At 44.1% G+C, this 12,732-nt stretch overlaps 1 protein-coding gene and 1 pseudogene across 2 annotated transcripts in view; one reads left to right on the plus strand and one right to left on the minus strand.

The window, feature by feature from the left end:
* Positions 1-385: 385 nt before the first annotated feature.
* On the minus strand, positions 386-993 carry LOC126064377 (60S ribosomal protein L19-like; annotated as a pseudogene).
* A 7,529-nt stretch (positions 994-8,522) lies between these two features.
* MITF (melanocyte inducing transcription factor) overlaps positions 8,523-12,732 on the plus strand; it is a 276,196-nt gene continuing 271,986 nt past the window's right edge. For both annotated transcript variants that reach the window (XM_049863081.1, XM_049863082.1), the window contains exon 1: positions 8,523-8,795. In XM_049863081.1, coding sequence (XP_049719038.1) covers positions 8,692-8,795 — 104 coding nt within the window. In that variant the 5' untranslated portion in view covers positions 8,523-8,691. The remainder of the gene's footprint in view (positions 8,796-12,732) is intronic.

Raw genomic sequence — 12,732 nt, forward strand, 5'->3', positions numbered from 1 at the left:
AGATTTACTTCTTCCTTTCCAGTTTGGATGCCCTTTGTTTCTCTTTCTCACCTTATTGCTCCAGCTAGGACTTCTAGCACAGTGTTAAATAGGAGTAGTGATAAAGGGCATCCTTCTCTTGTTCCCGTTCTCAGGGTGAATGCTTTCAGCCTCTGTCCATCAAGAATGATATTGGCTGTTGGTTTTGTATAGATGCCCTTTATTACATAAAGGAATTTCCTTCTACTCCTGTTTTACTGAGAGTTTTTATCAGGAATGGTTGTTGGACTTTATCAAATGCCTTTCTGCAACAATTGAAATGATCATGTGATTCTTTTCTTTATTTTTTGTTTTTGGATAAAGGCTTGTCTTACTGAATGATTGATCTGTATGATGGCCGAGGCCATTATGTACAGACAAGAGACTGGGAGCAGTTTAATTTCCTGGTCTCCTCCTTGTTGGATAGAGTGCTGATGATCTCTTCTTTCTTGGTTTGTAGCCGCTCCTCACGGTGCTTGCGTGCTTCTTTGGTCTTAGACCTGTGGGCCTCAGCCTAGTCAGCCAGGAGCTTATTGCGGGCCTTGTCTATCTTCAGCCTGTGGATGTGTCCCATGAAAATCACTTGTTCTTGAACAGGTTCCCCTTCTGGCACAGGCTGTGATACACGTGGCAGTCAGTCTTCTTAGATTCATGGTATTTTGTGAGCAGCCGGGACAGAATTCTCATACTCCTCTTCCAGGTCACATTCTCAGGCATCTGAGCCCTGGCAGTACCCTTTTGGTTACCTATGCCCATATGCCTGCCCTTTCAGTGGGCTAAGGTATTTTTCTGGCATTGAGCCCAAAAATGGATGGTTACAGGCTTGTGGGTGATCAGACCATCTTTAATCAGTTTCCAGATTTACTAGAAGGAGTTGGCATCGATGATTTCATTGGTCTCATTGGGATCCAACCAGACTTTTTTCTTGCCACAGTGGAGGACACTGGAGGCGAGCCTCTTCTGAAGCCTAAGCATACTCACAGCTATGGCCACAGCTCTGAAAGGAAAGTAGATTCTTTCATTTTTTTTTTATGTAGTGGGTTACATTGATTGATTTTCTAATGTTGGGCCATCCTTGCATACCTAGTATGAATCCCACTTGGTTGCGATATATTGTTTTCTTTGATATGATACTGAGTTCTATTGGTTAGAATTCTGTTGAGAATTTTTGCATCTATATTCATGAGAGATATTGGTCTGTAATTTTCTATTTTTGTGTTATCTTTGCCTGGTTTTGGTATCAGGGTTTTTCTGGCTTCATAGAATGAATTTGGGAGTATTCCTTCCTTTTCTACGCTCTGAAATAGTTTAAGTAGCACTGGTGTAAGCTCTTCTCTTAATGTTTGATAGAATCCTCCAGTGAAGCCATCTGAGCCAGGGCTTTTTTTGTTGTTGTTGGGAGTTTTTTTTTTTTTTTTTTTAATTATCCCTTCAATTGCTTCATTTGTTATGGATCTGTTCAGGTTTTCTATTTTATTTTGTGTTAGTTATGTAGGCAGTGTATTTCTAGAAATTTGTCCATTTCCTCTAGGTTCTCAAATTTGTTGGGGTACAATTTTTCATAGTATTCTGTTTTGATCCTTTTTATTTCAGTAGGGTCTGTTGCAATGTCTACCATCTCATTTCTTATGTGGGTTATTTGCTTCCTCTCCTGTTTTTCCTTTTGTCAGTGTAGCCATTGATTTGTCGATTTTGTTGATCTTTTCCAAGAACCAACTTTTGGTCTAGTTGATTCTACAGATTTTCTCTTCTCTATTTTATTTATTTTTGTTCCAATCTTTATTGTTTCCTTTCTTTTGGTGGCTGTGGGCTTCCTTTGCTCTTCTCTGTTTGTTTGAGTTGTAGGGCTAACATTTTGATTTTGGCCTGTTCTTTTTTTTTGATGTGTACAGTTATTGCTATAAATTGACCTCTGAGCACTGCCTTTGCTGTCCCAAAGGTTTCGGTACGAGATGTTTTTATTCTCATTTGATTCTAGGAATCTTTTTATTTCCTCTGTTATCCAGTTGTTTTTAAGCAGGGTGTTATTCAGTTTCCATGTATTTGATTTTTTATTCTTGCTTTCCCTGTTATTGATTTCTATTTTTATGGCATTGTGATCAGAGAGAATGCTTTGTATTATTTCGATGTTTTGATTTTATTGAGTGTTGCTTTGTGGCCTAAAATATGGTTTGTTCTAGAGAATGTTCCATGTGCATTGGAAAACAATGCATACCTTGCTGCTGTGGGGTTGAGTGTTCTATTTATCTGTGAGGTCCAGTTGTTCGATTTTGGCCTTCAGATTTCCTGTATGTCTGTTAAATTTCTTTCTAGATGTTCTGTGTTTTACTGAGGGTAGTATGTTGAAGTCTCCTACTATTATGGTGGAACTATCTATTTCTCTTTTTCAGTGCTGTTAGAGTTCGTTTCATGTCTTTTGGGGCCCTGTCATTGAGTGCGTATATATTTATTAGTTATGTCTTGTTGGTGGATTGTCCCTTTAATCATTATATTATGTCCTTCCTTGTCTTTTATGGCTGATTTTGCCTTAATGTCTGTTTTATCTGAGATTAGTATTGCCACTCCTGCATTTTTATGTTATCTTTTGCTTGATATATTTTTTCCATTCTTTGATTTTTAATAAATTTATGACTTTGTGTCTAAGGTGTGTCTCTTGTGAACAACATATTGATGGGTCTATTTTTTTTTTTTAATCCATTCTGCCACTCTCTGTCTCTTGACTGGTGCATTTTAGCCATTTACATTCAGTGTGATTTTCAGTAGGTATGAGCTTATTTCTATCATATCATTGTGCTTTCTTTTTTTATGTTGCTGACATTGTCTATTTTCCCCTCATTTTCCTGTGCTGACTTCCTTTTGTTTATGGATTTTCTTTCCTTTCTTTTTTGTTATTATTGAGTTTGTGTTTACTGAGTCTTTATGTTTCTTCTTCTTTTTTTTTTTCTGATGAGCAGGTTTGTTAACTTTCTTTTTATTCTTGTATTATTTTTGTTCTTTTATTATTGATTACCTTGAAATTTACACTTACCCTCCTAACTTTGAACAATGCATGCCAGTCTTTTGTTACTTGATATCACCTTGACTTCCTCTCCATTTGAAAGTCCTATACCTGCATGGTTTATTACCCCTCTTATTATTTTGACATTGTCATCATTTACAGGTTGATGGCTCTGTTTCCCTGTTTAAAACCTCTAAACTTTGTTTTGTTATTGAGAGTTCTTTACCTACATTGATATCTAGATTATTCTGTCCTATGTCCTAGACTCTGGTTGTTGCTGGATGTTGTCAGCTCTCTAACTGAAGGACTCACTTTAATATTACCTGTAAGTTTGGTTTGGTTTTTATGAGTTCCTCTAATTTCTGTTTATCTGGAAATGTCCTAATTTCACCATTGTACTAGGGTAAGTCAAAAATATTGCTACAAAATCATAGAAACTTTTATTAAACAAAAATATCAAAATGTGAAGCTACTGTTTCTCAGCATATCCTCCATCTATTTCTATACACTTCTGAAGGCAGTGTTTCCATCTCTTTAACCCTTCCCTGGAGAATTCTGAGCTCTTCAACTTATGCCACATCAAAACGGTAGTTTTGGCATCCTCAATCATGTTACTTTTAAATGCCATTTGAATTTTGGGAACAAAAAAAAGTCTGAAGGGCAAGATCAGGGTTGTAGGGTGGATGGAGTAAGGGTTCTCAATGAAATTCTCGTAGGACAGCCCTTGCTACCCTCAAAGAATTAGGAAGTGGATTATTGTGGTTGGAAAACTTGGTCTTTTTCTTAACACTGCAGTTTTCAATTTTCTTAAAACTTCTTCATATCAAGCCCTTGCGATCATTCTCTGTCCTTCGAGAAAATCTGTCAAGATTACTCCTTTGGAATCCCAAAAAACAGTCACCGTAACCTTCTGAGCAGTCTTGCTTCTCTTGGTTCATCTTTGAGGTCTCCTTGACCTTCCTTAAAATGCTTGATCCATCTAAAAACTGTTATTTTATATGGGGCAGCATTCTGATAAACTTGTTGCAAAGCTTCAATGATTTGGGAGGATGTCCACTTGAGTTTTGTTAAAAATTTAACATTAGTTCTGACCACAAAATCATTTTTTTCCATGGCACAAAAAGTATCCCTTTTTAGTTTTTTTTTTGAAGGCACCGTAATGAGAGTAAGACAAGTGTATTACCGAGAGAACTAGTCTGTCACCATCCACAGATTGCAAAGGTATGTTTAAACACATTTTGTTTGAATAAACCTGTTGATATATGAACTGGAACTCTAGTAGCAATACTTTTTGACTTATGCTCGTATTTGAGAGAGAGTTTTGTAGGATATATAATTCTTTGTTGGTGGTTTTTTCTTTCAAGGTTTTATATATGTCATCCCACTGCCTTCTTGCCTGCATAGTTTCTGCTGAGTATAATCAGAGCTTAGCCTCATTGTTTCCTCTTTGTAAGTGACTTTTTGTTTTCCTCAAGCTGCTTTCAGGATTCTTTCTTTGTCTTTAATTTTGGCAAGTGTGATTATGATATGTTTTGGTGATTTTCTTTTGGTGTGTATCCTATATGTGGTTCTTGGAACTTCTTGGAGGGTCAGCCTTTTGTCTTTCGTGATATTTAGGAAGTTTTCTGCCAGCAAATCTTCAACAATCTTCTCTGTGTGTTTTCTATTTTCTCCCCCTACTCTGGAACTTCGAATGGGTGTAAATTTTTGCTCTTGATTGTGTCCCACATAATTTTTAGGTTTTCTTCATTTTTCTTCATTCTTTTCTCTGATTTTCCCTCAAAGTGGTGTCCTTGGTTTGTCTTTAATCTCACTGATTCTGTCTTCCATTGTTTCATATTTGTTCCAAAGACATTCTATTGAGTCTCCCATGTCTGAAATTTTCTTGTTTATCTTTTAGATTTCTAGTTGCCATTTTTGTATAATTTCTTTTTATTTATTTTGACATTTCATTCTTGTATTACTTTCCTGGATTCTTCTATTGCTTTGTCTGAGTTTTCCTTGATTTTTGCAGTGTTTTAATTGGGTTTGTCTGTGTTTTCCTTGATCTCTTTCCTAATTTCTTGGAGAGCCCTAAATACTTGTCTTTTGAATTCCATATCATGTAGTTCCACTGTCTTTTCTTCTACCAAAAGGCCATCTGATTCTTTATTTTGGTCACTTGCTGGAGCCATCTTGTCCTGCTTTTTGATATGTTCTGATATTGTTTGTTGTCTCTGAGACATTAAGGTATTATTTTCTTTATTTATTGATTGTATATTTGCTTATTTCATCCTACTATTTTGTCTTGTTCTGTTATGTCAGGGTGGGCGAGCCAAGCGTGTTTTGCTGCTTTCTCATCCATGGGCGCTATATCTTCCTGTTTTGTCTGTGCAGGCAGGACAGCCGCAGGCGGGGTGAGCCCATTTCACTGTACACTGGTTTGGCAAGTTGGCTGAAGGCAGACTGGGCAGGTGCTGTCTGCCCCTGATGTTTGTCTAGCAGTGTGATAGCATTTACAGCCCCTCACCAGATAGGTGGGGGTGTGAAACAGGGAGTGGTGTGAGTTCACTTGCCTCCATTCAGCAGTTCATTGAGTGGCAGAAGGGGAGAGGTGGTGCGGGCACTGTGTGCAGCAAATTGTGTGTCATGTACTCTGTAGCCATGGTGGCACAGTGGGGGACAGAGGGTTGCAAAGGTGGCATATGGGGCTGAGGGGGGAGAAAAGGGAGGAAAGGATAGAAAAAAGAAAAGAAATGGTGATGAAGTGGTGCCAGCCATTGGGGGTTGGGGCGGACCCATGGGCCAGTGGGAAGTGAGGGGATGTGACATACTGGGTAGGTGGGAGAGAGAAAGAAAAGAAAGAAAAAGGAAAAAAAAATTGGCTTAATGGTGGAAGCCTCAGGTTGGCATGGGTGGACTGGGGCAGTGTCTGTCTTGTGTGCCAGTGGCTCTCTAGCCATGGTCGTGCTGCAGGGTCCAGCTGGAAGGCGGGGGAGGTGGTGTACAGGGCTAGGTGGGAGAAAGAAAGACAAGGAAGAAAGAGAGAGAGAGAGAAATATAAGATTAAAAAAATAAAAGTAAATTAAAAAAATGGTGTGTGTTGGGGGCCAGTGAGTGGGGGTGGGGTGACCACAGGGCTGGCTGAAAGGGAGAACTGATGTCTAATGGGGCTAAGCGGGAAGGGAAAAGAAATGAAAGAAAATAATGAGAAGGAAAAAAATTGGCTGCATGGGAGGGGTCAGCAGGCGGGAGTGATGTGGACCCAGGGCAATGCCAGGTCATTGGCTCAATACCCACAGTGGTATAACAGGGTTCCATGGCAGAGGGGAGAGGTGTTGTACAGGCTAGGTGGGAAGGAAAAAGGAAAGTAAGAAAGAGAATGAAGAGGAAAAAAAATATATAAAAACTAATTTAAAAAACTGGTGGCACAGTGGGGTCCGGTGAGTAGGAGCAGGACGGACCTGAGAGCTGGTTGGAAGGGACGGGAGGTTATGTACAGGGATATGTGGGATGGAGAAAGAAAGGGAATAAAATGGCACAGCAGGAGGTGGCAGGTGGGTGCAGGGTAGGCCTGGGGTGGCAGTGGGCCACTGGCTCTCTAGCCAAGTAGTGCAGCATGGCCCATCAGGAAGATCTAGAGATGGCATATGGGGCTAGGTGGGAGAGAGAAAGAAAAGGAAGAAAGGGGAAAAAAAGGAGCAGCAGGAGCCAGTGGATGGGGGCGGATGGACCTGGAGTGGCAGTGGGCTGGTGTTTCTCTAACTGAGTGACGTGGCGTAGCCCAGGGGGAAAGAGTGGAGGTGGCATACAGAGCAGAAGGATGAGGTTTGGGAAAGCATGTTTCTGCGGTTACTGGGTGCTCTGTCTCCTGTTGGGAGTTCTGTGAAGTTGCCTTTCTGTAATCCTGGTCTGGGGTCCTTGCTGGCTGTTCTAAGGTGGCAATGCTGTGCTGTATTAGTTGGTAGGGGACCTCCACTCCATATCTCTCATCGTTCTGTTTTCCCTCCGTTTCTTTTTCCATTTGGTGTTTGATCTAGTTCTTTGTCCCTTCATTTGATGCTTAGGGTTCCAGGATTGATGCTTGTATCTGTTTTACTTAGTTTTTTGGGTCTTTGCTGCAGAAGGTCACCATGGTACATCTGTCTATGGCACCATGTTGTCTCTGTCCCCCCGGAGATCTTTTCTGATTTAATATTAAAATGCTTCATCTCAAGGCAAAATAGGCAAAAGAGTAACTCCTGGGAGATGCCTGATTAGTTTAGCCTCTTTAGGTTTTTCTCCTATGATGATCATTAAGTTTATTACTACTGAAAGAACAAACACAAAGATGAAACAGTAGTCTGAAATGACAATGATCAGGACCTAATTAATAAAAGAATTACCATTGAGCAGCATTTTGACAGATTACTAATCACTTTCTCTTGCATTTGGCCCTGTAACACCTTCTAAAACAGGTTTTACAATCTCTTCTTTTATAGATGAAGAAATTGAGGCTTCTAGGAATCAAGTGATTTGCCCAGGATCACACAGTGCTTCACAGCAGGATTTGGGATTCGGCTCTGAGTCTTTTAACTTTAAATGTCACTCTCTAACTCTATACTGCCTCCTTGACGCCTAGGATACTTTCAACAGAAAGAACACGTCCTACTGGAACTAATTAGAAGAAAGGTCTGGAAGTACAAATGAGCTGTACCCAAGTGCCTGTTATTTTTGTTACTTAAGTGAGTGCTAGGAAGTTCCAGCAGAGATTGACACTGACATGGTTTATGTATCCTACAACTCCACTCCTGAAACATTAGGACATTCTTACTTGAACTCCTGGCCAACTGAAAAAAGCAGCGACGGAGCTGTTCTTTCAACTTCGTGTCTTCTTAAATTAACTGAATTAAAGTACTGCTTTAGATTGGAAGTGGCTGATTGGATAAAAGGGACACAGCCACTCAGCTAGATAAATTTACTGTTAAAGCGCAGGCTGTTATAGAAAAGGAACACACAAGAACAGTTTCTACCATAATGTTTTAATTTCAAAGTGAGGGAAAGTTTCTCCACTCTGTTTCAGTTCGAGGTCAAGTTGATTCGTCGCAGCAGCCCAGGGAAGCATGCAGGCTGGTAAGAAGTACTTTTATTTTAAGGCAGGCTTGAATGCTAAAACTTCCTAGTGCCAAAACTCTTCTGTATTAATATTATTATTATGTTTAATAAGGACTCCTCGTGGCCTCGCAAATGTATGCGCGGGACGAGGAGTGACGGTGGGAGAGCCAGGCTGAGTGCGTTCTTATTAATATTAAATAGCTAAGTCTGTACCCTTGAAGCAACGGAGAGGAGGGAAAAGACCAGCTGACTTTGACAATGAATGCAAACAAGAGTTGCACTCGCAGTGTCCACCACGTTGCCTTTCCCCCCGCCTGGCCTTCTGGGAGTTGTAGTTTTCGCAGGAGCGGCTCCCCTGGCGAGCCGGGAATGCCCCGCCCGGGCAGAACTACAGATCCCAGGCCACGTTCGGCCGCCAGCCCTCCCTCCCGGGTGCGAGTGTAAACTAGCCGCGCACGGGGCGGGCGGCGCGCGCGGCGAGCTCTCTTGAGCTTGGCACTGCGCGGGGGCGCACGGCTCGGGGGAGCCAGGCCCGGCCACCTTTCCTCCGCTCCAGGCTCTAGTCTCACTTTCAAATAGTGGAAAGACGAGAAGCGGGAGCCATGCAGTCGGAATCGGGAATCGTGCCGGATTTCGAAGTCGGGGAGGAGTTTCATGAAGAGCCCAAAACCTACTACGAACTCAAAAGTCAACCTCTGAAGAGCAGGTGAGTGGTGACAGCTGGAGGGAGGCGCGACGGACAGCTGGGGGGCCCCGCGCCTTCCATCCAGGGGCGTGGAGATCCGGTCGCTCGGGCTCTGGGACAAGGACCCCGTGCCCTTGCCCCGGGGCAGAGGGCGAACTGCCCCCCACAGCTGAGGAGCGCGCCGGCTCGGCCCGTACGCATCTAGGGGGCTCCGCCCGAGCGCACTTGGGAGCGCCGCGGTCCGCCGGGGATGTCGCGCCCAGGCGCGGGGACCCTCGTCTGGGGATGCCAGCTGCGGAGACCGGGTGGGGGCTGGGGAGCGATCCGGCGCGGAGGTGGGGGAGGAGGAGGGCAGGCTGGGACGCTGTCGCTGTGGGAAGAGGGGAGAAAAAGAGTTTCTGGTGAACCCCTTTTCTGAAGATTCCAGCGGGCCGAGGGCTCTGAGAGGGAGAGCTTGGGGGATTGAGACGGGACGGTCGGGGGGAGCTATTAGCTCTTCTCTAGTCGCCTTTTAGGAGCCCGGCCCCTCTGGGAAAACCCGCCCCTGACCTTCTCCAGGTGAGCTCTGCCTGGGCCCGCCTTTCACCTGCTTGACCACGGGAGCCTGAGCGCGGGCCCCCGGGGCAGCGGGTGGCACGTCCCCTCCTCCAGGTTAAGCTCTCTGGAAATTGTCGTTGTTAGGGTCGGTCCGGTCGGCTCCGACTCATAGCGACCCTATGTACAATAGAAGGAAACACTGCCCAGTCCTGCGCCATCCTCACGATCCTTGTTGTGTTTGAGCTCTTGTTGCAGCCCCTGTGTAATCTATCTCGTCGAGGGTCTTCCTCTTTTTTGCTGACCGTCTACTTTACCAAGCATAATGTCCTTCTCCAGGGACTGGTCCCTCTCGATAACATGTCCAAAGTAAGTGAGACTTACTTTACAAAGCAAGTGAGATTTGCTTTACTAGAAGTAGAGTCCTGTTCAAATCCACGTCTTCCCTGGAGGGGTTTATTGGGAGTGTCCCTTTCCCGGCAGCGGCAGGCGTTCAATTCTCTGTGCACTTCAGAAACTTTCCAGGAGAGGAGTGGAGATACCTGCTGGCCTGAGGTCTCACTACCTCTTGTGCCCGTTCCCTTTGCACTGCCCGCCTTTGCTACCTTCTTTCTACTGGTATGGGGGAATGGGTTGGGTATCATCCTTTTTCTTTGCCCCATGGCCATTCTGGAAACCCTGGTGGGGTAGTGGTTAAGTGCTATGGCTGCTAACCAAAGGGTCTGCAGTTCGAATCCGCCAGGCACTCCTTGGAAATTCTATGGGGCAGTTCTACTCTGTCCTATGTAGGGTTGCTATGAGTTGGAATCGACTCAAAAGCACTGGGTTTGGTTCTTTTTTTTTTTTTTGTGGCCATACTGAACCCCTTGGACTTCTCATTTCCAATGTTTACCAAGAGGGAGGATGATCAATTGAGGCTGTGATGGCAGAGAAGGGTTTACTTCCACCCCCCCTGTGTTGTGCAATAAGGTAAGGCTGTGACTGGAAGCTTTCAGCTGTGCTCCTGCACCCATTTCCAACCTTCTTGCCCCACCCCTCACTGTGGGTGGGGCCTGGTAGGGGAGAGGGCCCAGAAATCAGGGTGAATGAAGAGAAAGATGAGATCAGGAGTGAGGTGTGTAATCTTCATTTGGAGAGTGTGGGGCTACTACTTGCTCTAACGGCAAGCTAGGGCAAGATTTGTTTCTTTTTGGGCTGTGGCAGGACTCTGAAACCCAGTTGGGGAAGAAAATGGGACCAGGGCACCCACTGAGTGCATTGCTGAGCAGCTTCTTTGCAGAGGCGCACCAGAGATTGAAAGGAAGCACCCTCTGCAGTGAGAAGCCTAAAACCATTCTTTAGCTGGTGGTTTCACTTCATAATGACTGTTTTGTGTGTGAGCATAGATTGTGTGTGTTGGGAGCTGGTGGTTTTGAGTAAAACTGTATAAAGGGTATTGTTGGTTATGCTTATCGGGGCTTTATCTGCATTTGGCTGAAGGGACCAGTGTTTTACTGAGCAGTCCCTGATTTTGCTTCTATGAGCAAATGCTTACATGGCCAGAACGAGGGAGCGAGTGTGTGTTGAGTTGAGTCCTGGGGAAAAAAAAAATGAATTAATTGGACTGTTTGGAACATTTTTGATGATAGCTGATATATAAAATCGATTCGAGAGTGTGAGGAAAACGCCATCTGGAAAAACACAAATGGATGCCACGAAACTCAGGTTGAAGGATTTGGACCTGTTCTTTTTCAGAGTCAGCAAAAAATGACTTGTACTGGTGAGCATACTCCGTAGCTAACAAGTGTGTGTAAGGAGGAGCGTAGGTACGTGGGAAGAAATGGCTTCACACGTTGAGGCCAGAAACATGTGCAGGACAGAACTGATACAGAGAGGAAGGAGAAATTAAAAAAGTTGTTGCAGAACTTGTATGTGGAGCAGATACACACTGTTTGAAATAAACCAGTTAAATAAAATCTGTGACTAAATATATGGGGTTGGCAAAATTTCCCTATACTGTTTTCCAGTGTATTGTCATTGACATCTGTTGTGCAACTTTACAAGGGCTGCACGTTGTTCAGGGCCTTCTCGTTGCTTTTTGCCTTAGGTCTTCACCAGGGCACCTTACTTTTTGGTAGGTCTTGGTAGGAAAAGGTTGAAATTGAAAGATTAAGACTGCTATGGCCACCCTGTCTTTCCATTGTATCCTCTGGTTTGTCCCATTGGAGTTGAAAATATGTCCAGAGTCTGCCCACTTCCCACCAGCTCCTCTACTGATACTCTGGTCCAAGCCATCGTGAGCTCCCTCCTGGATTATCGCAGTGGTCTCTTACCTGGTGTCCTGCCTTCTACCTCACCTGCCTTCAGTGGATTTTCCTCACCACAGGCCCAGTGTTCTTATTAAAACTGGCTCTCAACCAGGGGTGACATCTAGCAATGTCTGGAGACGTTGGTTGTCACATAGAATCGGGTAGCTCCTGATCTCTTGTGGGTAGAGGGCAGGGATGCTGCTAAACATCCCACAGTGCACAGAAAGGCACCCCACAACAAAGGATTGTCAGGCACTAAATTGTCAACATCACTGAGACTGAGAAACCCTGTATTAAATAACCCTCAGATGGCTCCTGTTTCTCAGAGTAAAACCCAAGGTCCTTAAAATGGCACAAGGCAGTCTATATGGTCAGCTCCTGGTCAGCTCTGATGTCATCTCTCCTGCTCTGGCCAGGCCGGCCTCCTGGCTGTTCCTAGAACACTCCAGAACCCTCCCTCAGGGCCTTTGTATGTTGCACTTGCTGTTTGCTCTGCCTGAAGTCCTTTCCACAGAGAGCCACAGTGCTCAGTCCCTCTCCAACTTCAAGTCTTTTTTTAAATGTCATCCCCATCAGCCCGACCCAGACGGCGCTGTTTACAGTTGCTCTCTATCCACACTCTCAGTCTTGGTTGCCCTGCTCTGTTTTTCCTATAGTACTTATATTCTAACCTACTGTGTAGTATTCCAGTATGTTTATTATGATGTCCCTCTCCACTAGGTGCGAGCTCCAGAGAGCAGGGATTCCTGTGTGTTACTTATTCACTGATATAAACCCAGAGCCTACAACGTGTTCTCTCAACCTTGGCACTATTGACATTTCTGGACTGGGTAATTCTTTGTGTGTGTGTGCGTGGGTGTGTTTTCTGCTTTGCAGATTATTTACCAGTATCCTTGGCCTATACCTGTAAGAGGCCATTAGCACCCCCGCTCTACCCCCTACTGTAACAAAACCAAAAAATGTCTCCAGACATTGCAAAATGTCCCCTGGGTGCAAAACTGTCCCTGTTTCAGAACTATGCCTGACACAGAGAAGGGGCTCTGTAAATGTTTGTTGTTTGAGTATGTTGGGTATGTTGTTGCTCTCTCTGTCAGTACCCAACTCAGAATAAGGTGTTTGGTTTTTGTATTTGCACT

This window comes from Elephas maximus, chromosome 20 (genome assembly GCF_024166365.1).
Source record: "Elephas maximus indicus isolate mEleMax1 chromosome 20, mEleMax1 primary haplotype, whole genome shotgun sequence".
NCBI classification, from domain to species: Eukaryota; Metazoa; Chordata; class Mammalia; order Proboscidea; family Elephantidae; genus Elephas; species Elephas maximus.